The sequence below is a fragment of the Solenopsis invicta genome, chromosome 6, assembly GCF_016802725.1.
Source record: "Solenopsis invicta isolate M01_SB chromosome 6, UNIL_Sinv_3.0, whole genome shotgun sequence".
Lineage (NCBI taxonomy): Eukaryota > Metazoa > Arthropoda > Insecta > Hymenoptera > Formicidae > Solenopsis > Solenopsis invicta.
This window is the reverse complement of record NC_052669.1, coordinates 11183447-11209801: the sequence shown is the minus strand read 5'-3', so window position 1 is coordinate 11209801 and position 26355 is coordinate 11183447. Positions and strand designations below refer to the sequence as shown.

The window sequence follows — 26355 nt, the reverse complement described above, 5'->3', positions numbered from 1 at the left end:
GTCCTTATCAGCCATCGATTAAAATAAATAGTATTGCATAATAATAAAATTATTTAAAATTAACAATATTAAAACAAGCGCCATATTAAAATAGTTTAAAATTAATAAAATTAATAAAATTAAAATATATATGAGAGCTATGAGAGACATAATTGCTTAAATTTCGCATGCTCTGTGGAGGATATCCAACAACGTGAAATTACCTAGTCAATCTGCAAAGAAATCGGATAATAGTTTTTGACGATGATGGATCTGAAGATTATTGTTTTTTTTTTCTTAGACATACACAGTCGATACAAACATTACAATTATTGCTCTGTAAAATATCCATGGATTGAATTCTTTAATTGAGACATCTAAAAAATATTGCTCCAAGTATGTCGAGAAATTAAGTTTATATTTACATGTGGGACAAGGTTGCAATATAACTCAAGCTCACTTATGAAATACGGAAAAACGTCTTATTGAGGATTGGGGTAATAATTGTACGAAAAAAATTACTGATCACGCTTTAGTGTTCATGTTACACGTTTAAAATCAGGTTGAAAATATCAATTATAACTTTTGTAGAAAACAAACAAAAACTGCGCAATTAATTGCTGTATAAAAATATACATCAAAAAGATTAATAATACAGGCTTCCACATTGTTGCTATCGTTTGTGACCAAGATTCGTCGAACATAGCAACATTAAAAGAATTTCTATTGCGGACTAAAGTGATGAGAAACTTTAAGAAAAGAACTCAAAATAATAATACATAGACAGCAACATAAATAATTGCTGAAATAAATATATAATATTATTTTATTCAAATTACATTTCAAATTACAATTTTCATGAAAAAAATGTACATATTGTTAACAGGTCACAGTTTTGAAGTGGAATCTACAGAAGTTGTTTTATTATATGATCTTTAATTTTTTATTCCTCACTAGCCATTGTGAGGTCATTCGTGTTTTATCCTATTATTAAAAGGTACACTGTAATGCGATGGTTTTCAACCGTAATTTTACTTACAAGGGGAGGACCAGGTGAGAGACCCTGGAATTTTGATCCCAATTTTTTTAGTTATTCTGGAGACGAAAAAAAAGTTTACGTCTCCCGGCGTTTCATCGAATAGGCTTTAGTTTCAAAATAATAAATTTGTGAAAATTGGCCATACCGCGGCGCGCCATATGAGCCTTCCTGGTAACTGTTCTCGCAACCAGTGCAGTCGGCTCCATGCGTTAGGTGCTTGCTTCATAATCGTAAGATCTGGTTTCGCTCCCGGATGTGTGCAATATTTTTTTTATTGGCGGTATGGCCAATTTTCACAAATTTATTATTTTGAAACTAAAGCCTATTCGATGAAACGCCGGGAGACGAAAACTTTTTTTTTCGTCTCCAGAATAACTAAAAAAATTGGGATCAAAATCCCAGGGTCTCTCACCTGGTCCTCCCCTTGTTAGTTTCAACTTTCAACCTTCTAATATACGATTAAAAAGTGAAATGGCAATAACAATTGGTGAAACTATATAATTTTGATAAATAAGTGAACAAAGTTACAGCAAATGCAGAATAATTTTTTGAAAAATTATAACTTTCTTAAAAATCATTATAGAAAATTGATTCAAAAAAGAAATTAAAGTTAAAAGATCATATTTTTACAAAAAAAATGTTCTATTAATTTGGATTCATAATTTAAAGTTAATTTTACAACATTAATAATGCTTACTTTTATGATATAAAATTAGCATGGAATTTATAGCATGGATATAAAATTAATATGGAATTTTCAATAATTATAGCTTTTGTGAGTTTAATGAATATTAATATGAATTTAGTGTTGAAAAGTAAAAATTACTTTTACTAACTTCATATTTCTAATATCTTTATATTTATATACACACAACGCCAAAATTAAAGAATCACTTATTCTGACTCCGAAAAATAGGCGTAATTCAAGAAAGTGTAACTTCGTCAAAAATGATCGTAAACAAATTTTTTTTTTAATTTTAAAGCTTGAAATCTCTAGTTTTGAGATTGATAAATCATTAAATAATTTACAGTTTACAAAGTTACACGGATTTAAATTGAGATGCGTCAAATTTCAAAATTTTTTACAAATTTTGCAAAGCTTTACGACGAGAAATAAACATTGCACGCAAATACGATTTACAATATTTGAAAGCGTGAATCTTTACCTTTAAGTTGCGTTTTTCTTGAGCTTTATACAATTTTTTTTCACTGATTGTGAGTTATTCAGCATTGAAGCAAAAAATCTTTTTTCAACGTTGACTAAATCAATAAATAAAAATCGTACAACGCTGAACAAGCACGCAAATTAAAGATAAAGATTCACGCTTTCAAACGCTGCAAACTGCGTTTGTGTGCGATTTTTAATTCAAGTCAAATAAACTCGCAAAATTCGTAATAAATTTTGCCATATTTTTATTTTTATCCGTATAGCTCCGTAAAAAATCATTGAATGTTCTCAAAGTCGATATAAAAATTGTATGTAGAAACATTAAACTGTAAAATGCGTTTTTAAAACATTTGATTTATCATTTTTGTTGATTTATTACGTTACACTCTCTTTTGGAGAGTAACTGTAGGTGATCCTTAGTTACTGTTAAATGCTTAATCTTTTGAACGTTTGCGTAATTTTTGCTGAAATCGATATTTGAACTTCGAAAAAAAAAAAATTGTAAAATGATTTTTCAGTTCTCATTTTAAAAGACATAACTTTTCTATTTAAGTTGATTTTTCTTGAAGATTCTTTTACACTAGGAAATAAAGTAAAAAATTCAAGAAAAATTAAAAAAATCCAAAATTTGCAAAATTGAAACAATTTTGAAAGTTGCAAATTGTTTGCCATTCAAATTAACATAAAGTCAAAAGTTAAAAAAGCCTTTAAAATGATTTAGTAATTAAAAAATAATCCACAATATTTTTGATGTTTTATTGCACTATAAAAAATTTTTAATTTTGTAAATTTTTGATTTTTAAAAATCATTCTTGAATTTCTTCCTTCACTTTCTAGTGTAAAAGAATTTTCGAGAAAAATGAACTTAAATAATCGAAATGTTACGCCCTTTAAAATGAGCCCTGAAAGATCGTTTTACAATTTCTCTTTTTTTTTAGTTCAAATATCGACTTCAGTAAAGATTAAGTAAGCGTTCAACAGCAAAATTAAAGGATCATCTACAGTTACTCTCCAAAAGAGAGTGTAACGTAATAAATCAACAAAAATGATAAATCAAATGTTTTAAAACGCATTTTACAGCTCAATGTTTCTATATACAATTTTCATCAACTTTGAAAACATATACTAATTTTTTACGGAGCTTTATATGAATAAAACTAAAAATGCGGCAAAATTTATTATGAATTTTGCGAGTTTATTTGACGTAAATTAAAAATTGCCCAAAAACGCAGTTTGCAGCGTTTAAAAGCGTGAATCTTTATCTTTAATTTGCGTACTTGTTGAGTGTTGTACGATTTTTATTCACTGATTCATTCAACATTAAAAAAAGAAACCATTTTTGCTTCAGTGTTGCCTAACGCAGTGAAAAAAAATAGTACAAAACTCAACAAAAACGCAAATTAAAGGTAAAGATCCACGCTTCCAAAAGCTCTAAACCGCATTTGTGTGCGATTTTCATTTTACGCTGTACAACTTGGCAAGATTTTTATAAGATTTTGATATTTGTTGGATTTTTTTTACGAATTTTGCAAAACTCCACGGCGGAAAATAAAAATTCCACAAAAATACAGTTTACAGCATTCAAAAGCGTGAATCTTTATCTTTAATTTACGTTTTTGTTGAGCGTTGTACGATTTTTATTCACTGAATTATTCAACATTGAAGCAAAAGAGGCCATCTTCGCTTCAGTGTTGCCTAATTCAGTGAAAAAAAATCGTACAACGCTCAACAAAAACACAAATTAAAGGTAATGATTCACACTTTCAAATGCTGTAAACCGTATTTGCGTGTAATTTTTATTTCGCGTCGTAAAACAGCCATTGCCGCTTCTCCCTTTTTACCGCGCCGCCTGTCGAGGCTGCCTATGGTTTGGCGACTAACAGGCGGTCCTCGTGTGCGGTGGGTAGGGAAAGTAAGTGCTCATTTGCCGAGTTTATTAATTTTTATTTTGGTAACAACTGCGAATAATGAAAAATGGTAAAGGACTTTTCTTCTCAGTATGAGTTGCTCTATCAACCCACGAGAGAATGAACAAATATTTTGGACAGCCTGTATAGATAATCAAGCTGCTATCAAACTATAATAGTTCAAAATCCTAAATTTCACTGCCGAGCAAAACATATAGAAATAAAGTTTTATTTCATTCAGAGAGGAATATCAGAATCGCAAAATTGTAACTTACGTGTGTGCATTAAATAGCACCTGTTTATAAAAGCATTACCAAAGGAAAAGTTTGAAAATGTAATATCTGAGATAGGGTTATTCCGTGTACACATATGACACGATAATTATTCCTCTATGATTAATCGCGCAATATCATACAACATTAAAAAGGTGGAAGTGTGATAAGAATAAGGACAATTCATTTTTCTTCGTGTTTTGAATAGTCGCGCCATGAGAGACATTGCGTTTAGTGATTTTTATTTTAGGCGTAGTTGTACACTCAGCGTGCTTGATTCTGACCATGGGGAAATTTTCTAACCTGAGAAGTCGCTATCTTTCTACATACTTACAATTCAAGATTAACGCAATGACCAATAAGCTCTAGTCGTTACATTAATCATGGACTGTAGTAGTAAAGTCTGTAGAAAGATAGCGACTTCTCAGTTTGGAATTTTTCCATGGACAGAATCAAACACGCTTACATGGTAACTTGTGCGCAGCCAACGCTGCGCGCTCTCTTCCCGCCCTACGTTCTCACGTTCTGCAGGATTGCGAATGAACGTCTAAATACACCCAGACATCATTCTATCCTTGTTTAACATTCGGTAAACAACAAAGATAAACCATCTAGGCGTACTCCTGCGCACTCTTACTCAAGTTTTGTAAAACCTGCTAACTGTATGTATCCAAGTCAAGTTCGTATAAATTCACGTTCTCTCTTCAACTTTGATCTTCTATTGCTCCTACGCATGTACAAACCTACACTTAACAAAGAGTAAAGGCGATTGATTGCGCGCTGAAGTAGTCTACACCAGTGGTTCTTTGCCCGAGCGAATTTACGGTAATACGGACAAGTTAAGTCGTATGCCGATTTTGTTGGATGTCGGCATCGGAAAGCCGTTATCCCTCTTGTGCATTTCGTGGCTGCTTTCTTAATTTTTATCTCATTTCGTTCAAAGAATATATCTTTGTTTGTTACTGTTACACCTTCTGTTGAATTTCTAGCCCATCTATTTCCTTCCTCGAGAATAATCTATCGTGTAATTGCGTTTCGCGTACATTGGTGTCGGATCAGTTGACGTGACTTATGAACGCGTCTGCCCCTCCCCCCCCCCAAATAATTTGGTAAATTCTTTCTTTCCCGTCTTTTCTTTGATTGCGCCGCTTCGCAACGAGGCGTACTCCACATGCCCGCGGAGTACATGACAACATACAAAACTAGTTTTAAGCCGTTTATCCAAATAATGTGTGTATTAATGTAGGTACAGAAAAATTCGTTTTCAAAAAAACAGATATCAAGGATGTACAGATTGTATAAAAAGTTCTGGTTCCCTTGAATATTTTAAAAATCTATTACGTCTGAAAAAAATGTTTCAAATAAAGGTTGCAAGGTTTAAAAGATCTATTTGTTAATGATATCAGTTTGACTTTGGATGGCATCGCCAAGATCAAAGCAAGGTCACTCTTTTTTTTTTTAAGAAAACACCCTATTACTAATTTTAGAATTTAATAGCTGATGTTAAGAACTTTTCAAAACACTATAGTAAAGTTTATTTTCATAAAATACATTGCCCAGCAAAAAAAGCAATACACTAAAAATTTAAGAAAAATTGATCAAACTTTAAACGCTTGTAAAATAATACGGGACCTTCAATAAATTATCAATCCGTACAACACGATATTATTTTCCCGTCTTGAAATATTACTATTTAAATTTTGTGGACTGTATAAGCGTATCGCGGACCAAGTTGGAAGGGAGCACGCCGGCAGCGCATGATCACACAATAACTACGCACTTAAGTCACAGCAACAGAGTTTCTTTAATCCAAATAACCGTACAATTAATGTTCAATGCTCGAGCTTCGGGGCACGATGACTTACACAAATCCGTAACCCTTTCAGCCAAGATGCGTAAACTCAGAAGCACTTCCCTACGCAATGCCTATACGGCGCACCCGCTCTACGCGACGAATCGTGGAATGCGTACCGTCTCGAAAGTTCAACGTTCCTCGCAACTAGTCGCGATATGCGTTGCACTCAATCGCACAAGTAATCTAAGGTCAATACGACAAATCGTTAATCACACGTAACTAATTACGCGGAGACACGGCAGCTTGTATCGTACGTACGATGTACCGGAGCGAACGTCTCAATCGCACGGATCCTCAAGCTCCCTTTTCGCAATGATCCTTGCAGAGCGCTCGGCAACTGTCTCGCGCCCAGCAAAGAACATACGTGGGGATTGACCAATAGTATCGATCCACCTCGATGGCACATATTTCCGTGCTAGAGATCGTCGAATATCACACGGTGTCGTGATATTTTCACAAACCATGACAAACACTCGGCATGAACCAAGCTAACTCAATATTTAATAACTGAAGAAACTTAAATCTTTAATATTTTTACAATAGGAAATATTTATGATACAGGGATGTTTCCCTGTGTATAAATGAAAAATAAAATTAAAGCTTGAAGCCTGTACTTTGAGAAACTTTTAATGCCGATTAAGTAGCATGATTAATTTGCTAATGGCCAATGACATAACAAAAACTTGCAAAATTGAAAAGTAAAACGTGAAATTTCTAGAGTTGTGTAGAGTGAAGCAGTTGACGTTACTCAATAAAAAACACGTAAAAGTTTGAAATTTTTGCTTTAAAATGCGCTTTTGCGGAACTCGATAAGATAATTTTTCGGGAAGTTATGCCAATCTGTAGAAAAATTGATTTTTACAAGATAATAATGAATTATGAATTGCAATGCCGCCGTTATCAATGCAAATCACTACAATTCTATCCAAAACAGAAAACATATGTGCGTGCGTGTGTGTGTGTGTGTGTGTGTGTGTGTCCGTATACGTGTGAATGTGTGTGTGTGTGTGTGTGTATTTGCATACCAAAAGGATAAGGTTCCTGCGGTTTGTCAACTGCACAGTATTTAAAGACTCCAAACCCTCCTTGCGATGTGTTGTGTGTGTGTGTGTGTGTGTGTGTGTGTTACACACATACATGCACACGCACGCACGCGAGCACGCGCGCGAACACACAAACACACATGCGCGCGCGCGCACACACACACGCACTGCACAAGAAGAGTTTGAAGCTTTAAATACTGTAAAGTTGAACCACGGGGTCCTTGTGGTATGCACATACACACACAAACACATTAACACACATGCGCGCGCGCGCGCGCACGCACGCACGCACGCACGCGCACACACACACACATACACACACACACACACACACACACGGATGTTTTCAAACCAACATGTCTTAAACAGACTTGTGATTCGCATTGATAACGGTGGCATTGCAATTCATAATTCATTATTATCTCGTAAAAATCAATTTTTCTACAAATTAGCATAACTTCCCAAAAAATTATCGTATCGAGTTACGCAAAAACGCATTTTGAAAAAAAAATTTCAAACTTTTATACGTTTTTTACCTTATTGAGTTACGTCAACTACTTCACTCCACAAAATTCTAGAAACTTCACGTTTTACTTTTCGGTTTTGCAAGTTTTCGTTATGTCATCGGCCATTAGCAAATTAATCATGCCACTTAATCGGTATTAAAAGTTTCTCAGGGCACAGGCTTCAATCTTTAATTTCGTTTTTAAAACATGCCTGTATCATAAATATTTCCTGTTTTACAAGAGTTTAAAGTTTGGTAAATTTTTCCTAAATTTTTAGTGTACCACTTTTTTTGCTGGGCAGTGTACTTTGCAATTTCATTAGTTAAAATTTAGGACCTCTGCCATTAGCATGTGATCATGCGTATAAATGATTGATGAGATGGGAGGGATGATCACCCATTTCTTCCTGATAACAACTAATCACAATTGTTATTTAACTAGTAAGGTAATATTAGATGTGGCTCAAACTAAGCTGAAACTACATAAGCTAAAGATCTCTTTTGTTAAACTTATTCGACTGCTACAAGTCTTCCTGAAACTTACAACTGGAGTTTAAACTAATAATGTTTACTAAGAGAACGAATATCCTTTTTGATGATGCAAAGATGAAATGATCGTCAAAGATCTTATGTACAAGTGATAGAACTCTTCAACCAAATAGAAATGAAAATAATGTACAGTCGTAAGCAAAAAGGTTGAAACACATTTTCTTCGATGGTTAGATGGTTCAATGCTTAATTGGTTGGATCCACAGGTAAGACCAATGACGTTCGCCGTTCGATGAGCAAGTCTAGATTCTAAAAACAATTGAAGAAAATGTGTTGCAACCTTTTAACTCACGACTGTACATGGTTTGTTCGTAAAATAATGAGACTGGCCGTCGCGCAACGCTCCAGTCGCCAGCAGTTTTTTGGTGGTTCAATAATTCAAGAACCGACGGGAGACCGTTGAAGACATGGAGCGATCTGGACGCCCTTCAACGAGTGGTTTGGATGAAAATGTTGCTAAGTACAGGCACATTTTCATCCAAACTACTCGTTGAAGAGCATCCAGATCGCTCCATATCTTCAACAGTCCGCCGTCCGTTCTTAAACTCATGGAACCACCGAAAAACTTGAGCTCTTGACAGGGCATCGTCTTTGTAAGCCACATTAACCAAGGCAATTGGAAGCAGTTTTGCCTAGGTAAAAGCAAAATTTAATCCCGTATCGCTGCTCCAGCAAACGCTCCATTTTTCTGACGTGACAAAGATTCAAAAACAGCTTTTGCGCCACGCGTGATCCTCACTACGTCAGATCGCGGATGCGGCTGCCGCCTGGTGCGTTGCTTAGTTTAGACCCCCCCATCACAAGTCTCATCTGTAGGGAACGCGTTGCTGGCGACTGGAGCGTCGCGCGACGGCCAATCTCACTTTTCGGACAAACCATGTATATCTAAATTAACTGTGATTCATACTATACGTTTTGAAGAAATAGATTTTATTAAAAATCGAGTTAGACAAGATAAATCTGCAACAGCGACAAATCCTGATAAAAAATTAAATGTTTTGCAGTCCCTTGTTGAAAATTCGTATAATTCAATTCGCAAAGTTGCACAGCAGCATAACATCGTTCCTATGTCAATCTTAACATTCTAAAAAAAGGAGAAAGTCCTTTTATTTAAAATCTGTTTGGTACAGAAACTATGTGAAGATAATTTTGATCGTCGTATGGAATTTTGTGAAAAAATGGTAATAAATATCGATAGAAATCCTCTATTTGTAGTTAACATAGTTTTTCCAGATAAAATTACTTTTTAGCTAACTAGGAATGTAAATTGATATAATAACAGATATTGGAACAATGAAAATTCTAATTGAATGCGCGAGGCACATGCTCAGAATCCGTAAAAAATCAATGGGATTTTAAATAACGCGATTATTGAGCCTATCTTCATTGAATTTTACAACGGAAAACTATTTTGCTATGCTTCGAAATGAAATAGTAGCAGCAATACAAAATATCGTTAGAACTTCAATGAGATTTGGTACCAGCAAGATTGGACGCCACTTCACTATGATTTACAAGTATAGTATGTCAATATTTGAATAAAGTTTTCCGAATAAGTGGATAGGAAGAAAGGATTACATTGAATGGTCAGCAAGGTCACCCGATTTAAATCTACTCAATTATTTTTTGATAAGATATTTAATAGATAAAATTTATATTTTAAAACACGAGAATAGAAGGCCTATGTCAGTCGCGGTGATTCTAGGTGCCGAATAATAATTTTTCATTTACAATTTACAACTCAAACTGCGCGCCGTATATTCATCGGACTTGAAACACAATCATGAAACTGGAACAGTAATATTGGTACAATACGAAGCACATATAATATCTCCTCTCTCCGAGGAAAAAAAAAATTAAAAATTATTATTCGGCACCAAGAACTACTGCGATTGACGTAACCCTTCTATTCTTGTGTTTTAATTTTATCAGTCCGATATAACTTATTATTGTTTATATTGTAAAACCTCGAAATTTTTTATTTACATCAATGATGAAATTAGTTAACAGACAGTTGAAATTAGAATAATATATACCTAAAGGATTTTGCAGAAATGCAGTTTTAAATCTCCATAATCATATTACCAAACTGTAAAGGGATACCAATTTGAGCATTTACTATAATGTCGTTCTTTCAAAGCAGAACATTGTAATGTTCGCTGCACGCCCAGGGGGTTCTATGCAATAAATTGAAAATCTATTGAAATCTCAGGTGGAAATCGCTGAGAGTATAAATGGAGAAAGTAAATGCACATAAAAAAAGAGGTGCGTCAGTGTACGCAAGTACGCATACACACGCATTAGAAAAGAAAATTCGATCAAACATATTTACGCGATATACTTTGGGTAATGCAGCGGTTCTGTAATTTTTAACCCTCATGATTTAATAAAAGGAAAGTACTTAATAAAAAATAACTTTAATATATTGTTTCGAGAAGCTCTTGACATCAGCTATTAGATTCTGGAATCAGAAATAGTCATATAAAAAAAAAAATTGTGTGACTTTGACCTGATCTTGACGACGCCACCCAAGATCATTAATATCATAAATAAATAGATTTTTTAAACCCTAAAACTTTTGTTAAAACATTTTTTTCAGAATTGCTTGGTTTTACGATATTCAAAGGTCCAGAATTTTACACTTTGTATAATTAAAAATTACGATATTAAGAAAAAACAGTAGAAAGTAAAAGTAGTGAAAGTTATAAGGTTTGCGAATATATCAAAAATTCAAGTCTTCATAAAATTGATCAATTACTATAATCGTTTTATAGAAAATCTTAGTGATATACTAAGCCTACTAAACGAATTACTAAAAATAAACATTCAATTTAGTTAGACGTCAGATTGTGAGCACGCTTTTCAACATGCCAAACAAACATTTCGTACTAATTAAATATTAGTACCGTTTAATCTGAAACTGCTAGTCGTTTCAGCAACTGATGCCAGCCCATACAGAGCAGCGTTGTCACATGTACATATATCCAATTAGTACGGAATGCGTAATGCAAGGCAGACTCAAAGAAAATATATAAGGAGGCGTGTTCCGTCATTTTTGAAATTAAAAAGTTACATAATTTTTGTACAGTAAGCGGTATACGTTTTATATAGATAAGAAATCGATTACTCAGATTCTCAACACGCAAAATAGTTTTGCGCTATAGAGCGCGATACGCATGCAATATTATGCCGTTTTCCTTCAAGAGTTCGATTTCGAGATTAAATATGGGAAAACCAAAAATCATAGCAACGCGGACAGCTTTCCTCGATTACCAATTAAAAAAAAAACTTTATTTATACGATAGAAACTATAAATATTTTGCAGTTGAATAAAATTTGAATAGAAACGACTAAAAATATAAATTTCACAAAAATGATAGAAACAAAAGAAAAAGCAAAACAGAAAAAAGATTTAAAGAAAAATAAATGTTTAAAAAGATTGAAACTACAAAATCACGATTTTGCATTAAGCAACAGAATTTTATTAAGAGAAGCCAACATTGTAAGTTTTAAGAAATAGGATTCTTAAGGAACTGCATTCCGAACACGTGGAGATGATGAAAATGAAAGACTTAAATCGAAATTACATGTGGTGGCAAGGTATTAATAGTGATATCGGAAAACCGGTCTGAAATTCCAAAGAATATAATCGTTTTCAAAACAATCCTAAATCAGTACCGTTCCACTATTGGGAGCCTATAAACGAGCCATTTCAGAGAATCCATATGGATTGTACAGGACCTTTTAAACCTATTTTCTAGTTTGTGTAGATGCATGTACAAAATGACTGGAGATCTATGTAATGAATAATATTACCGAAGCAAGCATGATAAAAAAATTCCGCAATATTTTATCGAGATTCGATATTTCGCGAATGTTAATGACAATGATAACAAATAATGGGAAATTTTCTGTTTCTTAAGAAGATTTTGTTAGAGCAAATGAAATTATTCACAGACGAATTGTGTCATATCACCTTGAGTACCAATGATCCGAGATATTTGTTCAAACAAGAGTTAAGGTGAACCAAATTAACGAAGAATAATATTAAAACAGTTCTTATTTTACTATTGCACTTACTTTAAACTCGAAGGTGAAATAATCACCAGCTAATGTTTTTTTTCTTTTTGGACAAAAATTTCAAAGTTAATTTGATTTAATCTTTCCAAGTAAAATTTCGATGAAAGATTGACAAAGTGTGATAAAAAAACAAAAAATTTTCAAATCAAAGATAAAGTTGCTGCGCACATGTACGTGAATAAAATAAATTAAATACGATTCAGGATTGTACATAAAAAGTTAGGGAAGTTACACTATTAGAAAATAAAAAGATGTGAAAGCGGTATATTAATCAGTTACGCGGAAGCGGGCAAGGCATTCAGGATGTTAAGACGCAATCAAATTTAAATATCTTAAATTCGAATTATTCGAAATTAAAGATACCAGAAATAGCGAAGAAAGACCGATAAATGATGTTCCGAATGAATGAGGCGCGAATGAGGCCGTCCAAGTACCAGCTGAGGAGACGGAGGAAAATACGCAGGAAGAAGGACCTGTAGATGAAAATGAAATACATGCGAGCGAGCAAAATGCATATGTATACACGTCCCCAGCGAATTAAAAAGAAACCGTCTCGATACGACTTTCTTGCTTCTTATTAGCTTATATCTGTATCAGCAAAAGCAAGAAGATTAGGCCCCATTAAACTAAGAAACTGTTTTGTAAAAAAGAGGAAGAGCTGTGTATTTTATAACGTCACGGATACTAATCACATTATCAATGCGTGACGCTTTCTCGATAAAAGGACCGAGAGAGATCTCGGCGCAACGAATTAGGCTGTCACTCTCTCGCTGTTGACGCACAATACACAACGTGTGCTTCGGATTTTGTAGCAGTCTTTTAGTAAATAATCAAATTAAGAATTTAGAATAAGCATATTTATCCCTTTCTGGGAGACAATTCTAATAACATAATGATAAAATAATGCTTTTTGAAAAGACAAACAAAAAATTGTATTTCAAAATAAAAAAAAATAAATTTTATACAATAACACAATTGCGATACATATGTAATATAAATATATTAAGATGACTTATAGACTTGGTTAAGCGGTGTGAGAGCGTGCGGGTGTGTGTGGAGATAGAGCAAGGTTGAGTATGAGTGTTTTTGTATATTAAAAAGAATTAGGAAAGTAAAGAGGTATGAGCTATAGAGGTAGAAGGGTAGAGAAGACGGGTAATTAGAGGCAAAGGTAGGAAAGGATTTGCGGTTATATTGAAAGATATAGGAGAAAGGAACAAGAATAGGGCAGACAATAAGGCGAGAGAATTCGAGAGGGCCGGTAAGACAGGAAGACAGCGGAATTAAACACGGATGGTAAGGAAAATGAAAAGGGTGACGGTGCGTAAAGAAAAAAAAAAAAGAAAATTTGTTAATAAGGAAAGATATTAATATAAGAACTGGCGAATTAGGTGATAGAGATATAAGGAGAAATAGCTATAGAAAACATAAAGTGACAGATAATGCAAGAAATCTGGCAGAATGGTTTATGGAGAAAGGAGACGAACAAAACGGAAAAGAAGAAAAAGGAAATAAGAACTGTATAAGACAAGAAGGCGATAAAGGTGTAGACAGAAATGAAAGAGAAATCGAACTATATGGAAGAATTTGAAGAAAAAGAGGCTGATGGAATTTTAAAGAACTGTTGAAAAGGAAATAAAAAGAAAAAGGAGATAATAGAAGAATTTTAGAAGAATATAGTAAAATGAAGCTAAGACAAAGTATTTAAATGGGAGAAATAGGAGACAATAGGCGTGGAACCGTATCTCTTGCCTTTGGAGATTGAGTTTACATAAGCTGGAGAAAAAGTTAAATAAGATGAAATAAAAGAAAAAGAAAATAGAAATAATTATATGGAACAAGGCGGCAAAGATAGATGCAGAAATTACAAAGAAATTGAGTAATCTAAAAAGTTGGGAGAAAAGAAGGCTAATAAGAATATTAAAGATGTTTAAAAAAAAGTAAAACAGAGAAAAGAAAAAAGAGAAGTGGAAGAACTGAGAAGAAGGAAGGAAGAAACCGAGAAATGGAGGTACGGAGAAAGAAGAATGTGAGGATACGTGAAAAAAAAATTTTAATTAAGATGTAAGATAGAAAGGGAATTATAGGCATAAGCACAGGCATAGGTATAAGGGGTAGGTAAGAGAATAGATATAGAGAAGTATAGTTAGCATTGGTATGTATGGATGGATGAATATATAAGTATCAATTGTAAACCAAATCCCCTTCTTAGCTTTATATGCTAAAGGTAAATAAATTCAATTTAAAAAAATGATTTATTATTATTCCTCGCAATTTTAATAAATACTATGTGAGTATTGAGTATAATATGAATATTGATTGTTACACAAGTTTATCCGATTTTTTTTTATTTTTTTCTCAATCAAATAGTACTCATCAGAGTACTGTTTCATTGAAAACAGGGTAAAAAACCGAACAAACTTACGTAACATCCCAATATTATAGAAATACAATTATTATATGCCACCATTAAATTATTGTAATTTATTTTGACTGACACTTTAATAATACTGTGATAATTTTTGTGATACTTCAGCAATATTCTTGTTGTATCTGAATGTAATATTGCTGATATTACTGTTATATTACGTGCTATATGGGATATAAAAATCAAAGTTTCCCCACATTAAAAGCGTATATCCTTTGAACAATGCTTTTTGCATTAACGACTGAGACATCGAGTGAGTCCCAGTTGCGCACAGAATAAATCGGACACAGCAAGTTAAACACCTCCGATTTTGATGAAATTAGACTCATTCGACGCGTTTTCGTACAAAATAAACAAATTTGACAGAAAAGTGTCAGACTGCGAATCAAAATATCAAGCACTAAAAATAACGACTATTGAGGTTAGGATACCTGTCATACCTACGTAATTCACGTAATGTAGCATCTTAAAAAAGTAAATGCCTGGAAGGGAGAGGGGCTTCGTCCCTGCCCCCCCCCACAAATTTCTAATTTAAACCCCAAATTTAATTGTATAAGTTAAAAATTTGCGATATATTCAATTCGCTGTGTCCGATTTAGTTTGTGCGTAACTGGGACTTCCCCAAGATATCTACAAATGCATATACGAGTAAGATATTCAATATTTCGCTTCTTTTTTTTTTAGAGTTATAATTACCCTTTTACCAAAGTATCAAAAATAATTTACATTATAAATGAATATATACAATTGGCGTAATATAAAAGACAAACTGATTTTGAAATCAAGATTTCTCTGCCAACAAAATGAAAAATATACCTTCTGAGTTCTTCCTGACTGTGAGCTAATGCTTGAACGACTCGTTCCAACCGAAGAGACCTGGCTGTTAAGGGAGACGCCGCTTCGCTACCACTTCCTACACCGGTACTATCTCTTTCGCTAACCGAATGCAGTTCTTCTCCTGACAACTGCAACTGCCACAGACGAGAAACATTATTACATTTCTATATGTAATTTTTAAAAATTTTCAAAATTTTTTAATAACACATTCCTCAGTTTTTTTCTTAATAAAAATGTAGAAAAGTATCGTTTATTGTAACTTTCCTATTTTTTAAATTGTATATATACAGGATGTCCGAGAAAGCTCGCATCCCCTTTTAAGAGCAGATTCTTTGAAACATTCTAAGAAAAAAATTTTAATACAAAACTGTCAAGGGTATAATGGTTTTAAAATTATTCGCGGTTAAAGATTCCAAATCATAGAGTTGACATTTTGCGCGCTCAGGTATGGTGACATGACAAGGTATTACAAAGGTACCTCTTGACATTGATGTTGTCATATAAATACGCAGTGACATTTAAGAAATTATGACTGTAGCAAACATATTTGTATATTACATATGCAAAATTAGCGTTTTCAATAAAATATCAATTCAATAACAAGGTGTTACGATAGCCGTTGAGTCAGCTGTCAAAATGAATTCATTACCACGTTTATATAATAAGAACTTCTCTTTTTACAAGAACTTTTACTTTTTGATATATTACCATAACAATTCTTATCATATAAACATAGTAATGAATTGATTTTGACAGCTAACCAAACGGCTATCGTAACATCTTGGTATTAAATTGATATTTACTGAAAACGTTAATTACGCATATGTAATGTACAAATATGTTTGCTACAGTCATAATTTCTTAATATAAATGCCACTCCGTATTTATATGACAACCTCAATGTCAAAAGGTACCCTTGTGGTACCTTGTCACGACACCATGCCTAAGCGCGCGAAATGTCAGCTCTGTGATTCGTAAACTTTAATCGCGAATAATTTGAAAAGCATTATACCCTCGATACTTTTGTATTAGAATTTTTTTCTTAAAATTTTCCAAGGAATCCGCTCTTAAAAAAGCATATGAGCTTTCTAGGACACCCTGTATATATTTGAATATACATGGTGTATCCGTAAAGTAAGACTGACCGTCGCGCGACGCTCCAGTCGCCAGCAGTGCGTTCCCTGCAGGTGGGATTTGTAATGGGAGGTCTAAACTAAGCAACGCACCAGGCGGCAGCCGCGTTTGAGCTCTGACTAGTGAAGATTACACGTAGCGCAAAAGCTGTTTTTGAATCTTTGTCACGGCAGAAAAATAGAGCGTTCGCTGGAGCAGCGATACGCGATTAAATTTTGCTTTCACCTAGGCAAAACTGCTTCCGATTGCCTTGGTTAATGTGGCTTACAAAAACGATGCCCTGTCAAGGGCTCAGGTTTTTCGGTGCTTCAAGAGTTCAAGAACGGACAGGGGACCGTTGAAGACATGGAGCGATCTGGACGCCCTTCAACGAGTGGTTTGGATGAAAATGTGACCAATGTACAGGCACATTTTCGTCCAAACCACTCGTTGAAAACCGTCCAGATCGCTCCATGTCTTCAACGGTCTTCCGTCCATTCTTGAACTCACTAAACCACCGGAAAACCTGAGGCCTTGACAGGACATCGTCTTTGTAAGCCACATTAACCAAGATAATCGGAAGCGGTTTTGCCCAGGTGAAAGCAAAATTTAATCATGTATCGCTGCTCCAGCGAATACTTCATTTTTCTGCCGTAACAAAAATTCAAAAACAGCTTTTGCGCCACGCGTGATCCTCAGAGCTCAAACGCGGCTGTCGCCTGGTGCGTTGCTTACAAGTTTAGACCCCCCTCCCCCATCACAAATCCCACCTGCAGAAAACGCGCTGCTGGCGACTGGAGCGTCGCGCAACGGCCAGTCTTATTACTTTACAGACAAACCATGTATTTCTGTAATTAAGCTTTAAATTAAAATTCTATGAAACTAAACATAATTTAAAATTAAGTGCAGAATAATATTTTATTATTCATTTAGGAAATCTTTTCTTTTTCTATTGCTTATAATACAGAAATTATCGACGTAATTTTTTTTTTTTTTATGATTGAATATTGACCAAACAATCTGTCATTAAAAAGGAAATCACTTAAAACGTATGTTTCTAATAAATGAAATGATTTCATGATATTATGACGCTGTACACTATAATTTATTACCTATCAAGTTATTATCAATGTTTCTCCAAGAAAGAAAAAGTTCTTTATTTTTCTTAACAAATTTATTTTTTTATACCATATTAAATTTCTAAGAGATCCAAATGTTTTTTAAATAAAAAAAGTATATAAAAATCAATTTATATTTCATTTAATCCTTATTCTACCGATGCAATACCTAAGTAATTTTTTCATTTGTAAAACAATTTTTCTAAATTCTAACGCTCCAAAATTTTTGAAGTAAATTATATATTTTTTTCTATCTAATTTAATCTTCTTCTCAGAAACACTTTATTGAGACAACTGTAATTCGAGCAATTAGGCTTTATTTTTTATATACCTATTTCTATCAAAGAGATACCTGGATACCCATATATATTTTGTGTAGGAATTCAATGAAAAAAGTCAAAACTTATACTCTTTTTGCATCTCTAATTGTAAACGTTTTGTTCATTTCTTATTTTATTCATAATATTTTAATTAAAAAATATGAAAAATAACACAAAGAGTTATTTGATTAATGTAACGTGTTTTTTGTAAAAAAAAATAAACTAGATAAAAAATATAGTTCATTGTGAAATTTCAGGACGCTAGAACCATTAAAACATTAAAAAAAATTTTACCAAATTAAAATAGGTATTCGAGTACGGATAGAATAAAGATTAATAAAAATTTTCTCAAAACCTAATTTTATTGTAAATTTTATTGTAATTGTATTTTTACTCACTAAATTTTACTCAAGAAATCTTTCGTATTAAGGAAGTTCTCCAGCTTAAAAAAATGAATAGGTGCCATCATTCATATGTATCTTAACATAGGAACTTTTTAGCAGTTATCTTCAAAATAATAACTAATAAGTAAAATCTAAACAATAAAAATAAGAATTTATTTAAAAATATTTTCTTTGTAATATTGATAAATACTAATATAAAAGAAAATAAAAAAAATTCCTAATGATGTTCGCGTATAAAAATAAACATTCAATATATGTGAATTACAAAATTTAAAAATAATTAAAAATAATTAAAAATAAAAATAATTAAACAAGCGTCAAATCCAAGCTAAATATTAATGCTAATATTAACAATAATAAATTATATAGGACTGATAAAATTAAAACACAATATTAGAAAGCCTATGTCAGTCACAGTGGTTCTTATTGCCGAATAATCATAAATTTCACAATTTCCAATTTGAACTGCACGCTGCACATTCGTTAGACTTAAAATACACTCATGAAGCCGCAATATGTAATATTAATGCTTTCAGAAGAATAAATAATGTTCCTTCTTCCCGAAAAAATTGTAAAGAATTTTATTGTCAAAAACTAACACCTCAGCGAGAGTTTGCACTTGAATCAACCGAATTCTATGCGGGCGTCCTACCACCACTTCAACCACTGAGGTATGTAATGATATTTTCTCAATGTTAACCAATATAAATTAAATGAACGTCGAAGTAATAGAATGCCTTATACCAGGGCTCGGCAAAAAATGCACATTTCAGTCGATTTTCAGCTAGCGCTATTTCCCTTACCTCACCAGCTGCATGCAGTTCAAACATCAATCGGCATTTCGATTATACGGGAAGTAGTGAGGTAAAAAAAAATTTTAAGCTGAAAATCGGCCAAAATGTGCATTTTTTACTGAGTCCTGTCTTATACAGAAACCATCATGTAAAAAAAGCGCAAGACATTACTCATGTATAATATTAGTTAACTTATTATCGCATGTAATTCGTTAAAATTTATATAAATATGCAAACTCTCAAATTGTTAACGATTTCGAAATGACACTAAAGATAACTTGACACGTTAAAACGTTTATTATATGAATATTAAAATATAAATAAATAATAGTAGTTAGCATTAATATTTAGCTTAGCTTCGACGCTCGTTTAATTATTATTTTTGTTTGAAAAAAATGGTTTATAGTAATATTTTAATTTAACAAGCAATGTTGCCAAACTTTTTATTGATATGGTGTCATATTTAAAGACTTGTATAATTCAAAAACATTTCAAACTTTTACACGAAAAAGATGATGAAACTTTATTTTTTTAATTCAAAAACGTTTTTTTTTAAATTCCATTCTTTCTTATGAATATAGTTTTTCAAATTTTTGGTATTTGTATAAATTAGACAAAACATTTCCATAAGATTCAATGCTATTTTAAAAAACATAACTACTTAAAAAGCCTAATAATCATAATTGGATCGTAGTAAACATTTTTTGTGTGATTTTATAGGGGAATATGGGATAAAGTGGGACACGTTTTTATTTTTCCATTAAAAAAATTATATTTTTGTAAACTTGAGATGTCCATTCGATAGAGAATTTCATTAGCTAACTTTCTATGCTCACGGAATTTCAAAATTATATTTTTTATTATATTTTTGTTCGGATTTTCCAAAAAGTAAGTTTTTGGCCATCTAAAAAAATTGTGAGGTAAAATGGGACACACTGTGGGGTAAAGTGGGACAATGATTTTTGGCCAAATTTAATAAAAAATCAAGTAAAAATCGTCCGAAATACAATTTGTAACGTTTATTTAATAATTAAAGAATAAAAATATAATAGGATAATTAGTAATTGTGTTAAAAAAAAGCATTAAAATTAATCCGAGTCAGAATCACAATGAACACATGTGCAGTAACCGCCTGAGATGTTTGCACATCTCAGGTGAACTGGTTAAGCACATGCGTTGTATTTGATTGAATTATGTCGATTTAACACCTTCGGTATGGTATCCATACAAATAATACAAAAATCGTCTTCAGATGAGGTTGAAGAGGTATCAAACACCAAAGTTAACGACTATTGAGGTTAGAATATCTATCATATTGACGAGATGTAGCAACTTGAACATGCGCTGTGATCACGTGATTAGCATGCACGTGACCTTTAGCTTTAATGGCGTGTCCCCATTGAACTATACTCTTATACTCTAACTGGAAAGGGCACTAGCCGTCAAAAAACGTGACGAGAGAAAGAGCCATTTCGAAGGGCCGCCTCTCTTTGTCAGTACAGTCACGTTAGAAAGTTTTGCAATACCGGCACATGAGGATAGATAAACGAGCGACTTGAGTGATATACATAAATAAAATTTTTCCTCTACATTTAACACTTTCTGTAAAAGTTAATTTCTTCCTCGTTTCCACAAATTCCGTTACATGCTGTATCAACATGAAAACAAAAAAAAAAATTTAACTTTTGAGTAGGAATGTAAGGTGAATGCTGACGCATGCGCTTAAAAAAAGAGATGTAGCCCCTCGCATCATGCTATTTCTATCACGTTTACCGCTTACGGACGTAATATGGCAGTGCCCATTCTAGTTAGAGTATAGTTCAATGCGTGTCCCACTTTACCCCACAAAAAATGTCCCCTATACGTTTTTAAGTTCACCAATCTACACCTCGATAAATTTATCGGTCTTGGAATACAATTCTAAGTTGAACAAGACTAGTAATATCCAGAATTGAGTAACTACTTAAAAAATTAAAAGTTAAATAATAAAATTAATAGTTAATAATTTTTTAACTTAACTAAGTTAACTTTAAACAATTTAGTTTTTAATTTTAACTAATTATTTTTGAAAAACATAATTTTAATTTATTATCCTTTTTATAAGATAAAAATTTATTTACATAAAAAGAAAATTATTTATTTCCACATAAAAAGCAATATTTTTGGTTATTTCATATAAATTTAATTATAAACATATTTAATACAATTTAATACAAAAATATTTAATTTGTTCATATTGTAATTGTTTTGAGTAATCCAATTTTAAAAGCTTACAAGTTTCCAATTTAATATAAATATTTTTCAAAATTAACTTACAATTTAAGTTAATTTAATCTTATCATAACTTTTAATAAGTCATTTTTTGTTCATATAATTTTTAACGTAACTAAATTAATTTTATAAATTATTAATTTTAACTTAATTTTGTTAAAAAATATATTAACTTTCCTAATCCTAGTAATATCACAATATAATGTACTATTTAATCTATTACTAAAATAAAGATATTTTTAATTAGAAGGCGCTTTAATTTTCACATATCAGTCTATGTTCTTTTATTAACACATGTGCCTTTAACATGCGTTTTTATAAATATTATCGATTGTTGTAATATTACCACATGCCGTAGCGAACAAAATAATTAAGACACACATCCCGGAAAATCGGGAAGTTCAAGATTCCTTCGTTAGAATTTTATTTTTCGCAAGAAATTCTTTATAGTATAATATTTGGAGAGCAAGGGGTTTCTTATTGGCATTGTTGCTTATCAGCATTATTTTTATTAAATTGCATTTATATTATGATATTATTATTCTTGTTCACTTAAAACTGTACCGTATTTTAAGACTAACAAAATTATCGGCGCATAGATTCATGAACATTAAAATGTATATAAAATCACACAAGAATTATATCAGCGTTAAATACCAACAATAGCTATTAATGCTCTTTAATTAGTTGATCCAACTATATATTGTTAATGTTCTTTCATTAATTGTGTTTTCACATGTCGGCCTATGTTCCCTTACTATTTTAGAAAGTTATTTAAAAAAAACTATAAGGTCAAAACGGTTAAAAATAATTTAAGAATACTTATATATTAATCATAAACTTATTCTCAAAAAATGATTAAAAGTTCTTATATTATGTTAAAAGACTGAAGAACCTCCTTAATTTAATAATAATAAAATCAAGTTGCTAGCTAACCTGACTAGCAGGAAGAGATTCTGATAATTGGCCTGGACTAGCTAAGGAAGCAGCGTATTGATGTAAATGCGCCGGAGACATTGATGCAGGTGCCTACGTGAAAAAAAAAATAAAAATATAAGCAACGTAATCACTTTCCTCTTACTTTATGCAATCGGATTAACATAAATAACAATTATTGCATTTACGTGATTACTAACGGTGTGGTACTTGTGCAAATAATCCCTGCTTGGACTGTGGTGTGATTTTGGTGTAGATCGCCCGCTTAGTGGTGGCGATGCTCGTTCGAGGCTTCTACCTCTCGCTAACAAATTCATATGTTCAAGGCTGCCGACGCGAGATTCTAATTCTTCCGCACGTGCCTCCGTACTCTGCTTCTCTTCCTATAAAATCCTCCACTTTTAATTACTCAGAACTTAAAACCATTAAAAATGATTCTTCAAAATTAAAAAGAATGACTAATGAACTAAACATAAAGTGCAAAAAGTAATCTGCATGGCAAGTTATTTTACTATTTAATAGTAAAAAAAAATAAAAAAATTTTTTTAATATTTTTTTTTTAAATTTACAATTCTTACATAAAAATTCTGAATTCTATAACATAGCTTTATATACATTATTATATAACATTAATTACCTGAATTAATCTTATTTCTTTGTTAATGGCATCTAATTGTTCTTGCAACATCAAAGCTAACGTCTGGGCATCAGTGTGCCCGGTAGGACTAATTACGTCTGCTGTGCAACTGAAGATACTTTCATTATCCCCATCACCTTCCGCGTCACTTGAAACGTCAAACGCTTGCTGAACATTAGCGAGCACATGAGCCTGCTGCAATTTTTCCCATTCCTGCTCCGCTAAAGTCCGTGCAACATAATTCTAAAAGTATTCAAATTCACATTATGCATTTTTATTTTTAGACGTACAATTAATTGGTACTTTTTACATCTTGATGTAAACGATATGGTACCTTCGACGAATCATCTTCGATAGATCGTTTGCCACTTCTTCTGGGTAACGAGTGCGTATCAAAACTGCTATGACTAGCGCTCCTCGAGAAGGAGCCTGGATCTACGGCGTTTGGCGATAAACTTCTCGTTAGAGCATCCGTTTGTTGAATATTAAAAGCAATTTCCTGCTGAAGCATCTGTCTTTTAATGTTGTCAATCTCAAGACGCGCTTTACTCAACTCCTTAACAATGTCAGTCTTTTCATTTTGCAAATCCTCTGCCACTTTCCTCGTTTTTTCGTATTCCTGAGTGAGCGCGTTTTTTTCTTCCAATGCATGCATTCTTTCTTTTAAATGCACTTGCAATCTTTCATTGGATTCTAAAAAAAAATTTAAGCTCTTTATTTAATGTCACTTAAATTTTGTCATATATTTATAGTAATAAACAGCTAAATATGTATATAAGCAAGTATATAGAACATCAAATATCTGTTGCCTTTAAAAATAAGAGAATATTATTTCAAAAGAAAGGCATACAAATTTTTGAAAGATCAATTATAGTAATAAGGAAAAATTCAATTCTAATTATAAAATTATATTTTATTCCTAACATTATTTTGAAACAAAAAACACTAAATATAATTTTAAGCATTATTTACGTTACTCTTTTAGAACAATATATCTATATGGACAGCACAGATACAATATAACATATCAGCACTATTACAGAAATGTTTCAATGTTGCAGCAACTTTGCAACGTTTCTGTAATATTACTAAAATATATTGTATTTTGTGCTGTATGGGTAATAATAAAATAATATATGCTTAAATAATTTTGATTCATAATCCCACAATCCCATATAGGATCTAATACAGAAGAAATATTGCATCAAAAAGTTACCAGATAAAAGTTTATCAACGGTTGTACTGAGACGTGTATTATGCTCCTCATTCATCTTTAGCCGTTGGTTAACGCGCATCACCTCTGCATTTTTTTCTTCTAATTGTGCTTCCAATCTTTGAATTCTATCTTCCGCACTACCATGCCTCTCCTGAGCCTGCTTAAATTTTACATAATTAAAATTATTTATTATTTATTATTTTATTTTTGATATCGTCGACTTCCATATATAATGACCTAACATAATTAATGTAAAACTATTATTTATGAAACTGTCTCTTATCGCTTTAGCAAATTTTGATTTTATGACAACTCTCATGATTGATTAGAATGACTGGACAGAAAATGACAGAAATGTATTAAAATGTTATTTAGAACAAATAATGAATATAATTTATCGTATGTTTCTGTATACATAATTATTCTAATAATCTAAATGAGACATTCTAAAAACAGTAAGAAAGTAAAAGTATATTATATCCATACAAGTGAGAATAAGAAGAAAAAAGAAAAAGATAAAATATTAATAAACATTCAAAAAGTGACATACTATTCATAAACTAAAAGTCATGATTAAAACATATCCATCATTTACAGAAGTAATAGACTTTGTATAGACCAGATTGACTTTCACTATTCATGCTGCATTAGTCAGTTTGCAAATTATATTAAGATAGGACATAATCACTTTTCAAAAATATCTCATATAGTCCAGAACAATATTGCAAGAATATTGCTGTAATATTGTATTCTGTGCTGTATGAAATGTAAAGAAATCGTGTAATTAAAAAATGCAAATAAATTTGGTATATAAATTCAGCTTCTATTTAATTTAGCAATTTGTATGTTTCAGCGTAAATATTGCAAAGACACACTGCGGTGCACAAAAATACTCGAACTGTATGTATACTGAATGTATTTTATCATTATTATTATGTATTATACATGTACTAGAGCATATAGCAGCAAAATTGTCTGAAATCAAGTAAAATAATAACACTGCAGAAATAATACATATTTAAAAAGATAAGCTCTCTAGACACAAACATCGTATCTCGGGAATGTTAAAGTGCAGAGGAATAAAAACAGAGAGAGCCGATGATATGACATGATATGATTCCCCTGCGTACCTGGTTGGGCCTCCTCACCTGCGTCAGAGCCTCCATCCTCTGTTTCAATTGTTCTTCCATTTCTGGTAATTTTGCATATTGAGCTAGTTTCTGTTCTGCAAGCTCGAGTTTCTCTTGTATAGCCGCAATTTTTTCCTCTTGAAGCTTCAGTAAATTCAATTAATCATAAGAAAGTTACTGTGCCGTAATTATAAGGAAAAAAAAAAGAAAATAAAGACTAATGTGTAATTTACCTTTAATTGAGCTTTCTTATGCTGCAATTCTTGCTCCAATTTCTCATTGAGGTCATGAAGACTAGTAGACTCCCGTTGAGCATTGAGGTATCGTTTTTCTAAAGTTGCTATTCGCTCCTCTTGGTCCTCTTTTTGCGCTGCGTTCTCTCGCAAATCTCTCTGCAGTTTGAGACCCGCCTCCTGTGCCTTCAGAAGATCTTTCTGCGTTTTAGATAGTGTTTCCTCCAACTCGGCGACGCGTCCGCTTAGCTCCGCCACTCGTCGTTGCCATGTACTTAATTCTGAACTCTAAAATAATATTTATAACAATTTATATCAATTACAGCATTTGTCGAATTATACTAGTTACCAGTCAAGCTATTTGTATACCATAAAAATCAAGAAGTGTGAACGTTACTGTAACTCTAAACAAAACTTTATGATCGAAGTGATACAGCACAAAATGCAATATAACATTTCAGCAACATTGCGACATACTTTAACAATTTGTAGAAACATTACGAAATAACTGCAATATTGCT

The 26355-nt window shown here is 32.3% G+C and overlaps 1 protein-coding gene across 21 annotated transcripts in view; it reads right to left on the bottom strand.

The window, feature by feature from the left end:
- The window catches only part of LOC105199525 (liprin-alpha-1), a 226288-nt gene that overhangs the window by 104962 nt on the left and 94971 nt on the right, over positions 1 to 26355 (bottom strand). For 15 of the 21 annotated variants that reach the window (XM_039450861.1, XM_026139120.2, XM_026139121.2 and 12 more), the window contains 8 exons: positions 25835 to 26122; positions 25602 to 25745; positions 24472 to 24631; positions 23590 to 23948; positions 23256 to 23498; positions 22807 to 23001; positions 22619 to 22711; positions 15642 to 15796 (listed from right to left, as the gene is read on the bottom strand). In XM_039450861.1, the coding sequence (XP_039306795.1) occupies positions 15642 to 15796; positions 22619 to 22711; positions 22807 to 23001; positions 23256 to 23498; positions 23590 to 23948; positions 24472 to 24631; positions 25602 to 25745; positions 25835 to 26122 (1637 nt within the window). The remainder of the gene's footprint in view (positions 1 to 15641; positions 15797 to 22618; positions 22712 to 22806; positions 23002 to 23255; positions 23499 to 23589; positions 23949 to 24471; positions 24632 to 25601; positions 25746 to 25834; positions 26123 to 26355) is intronic. The other 6 variants (XM_026139128.2, XM_026139126.2, XM_026139130.2 and 3 more) reach the window with 6 other exon arrangements.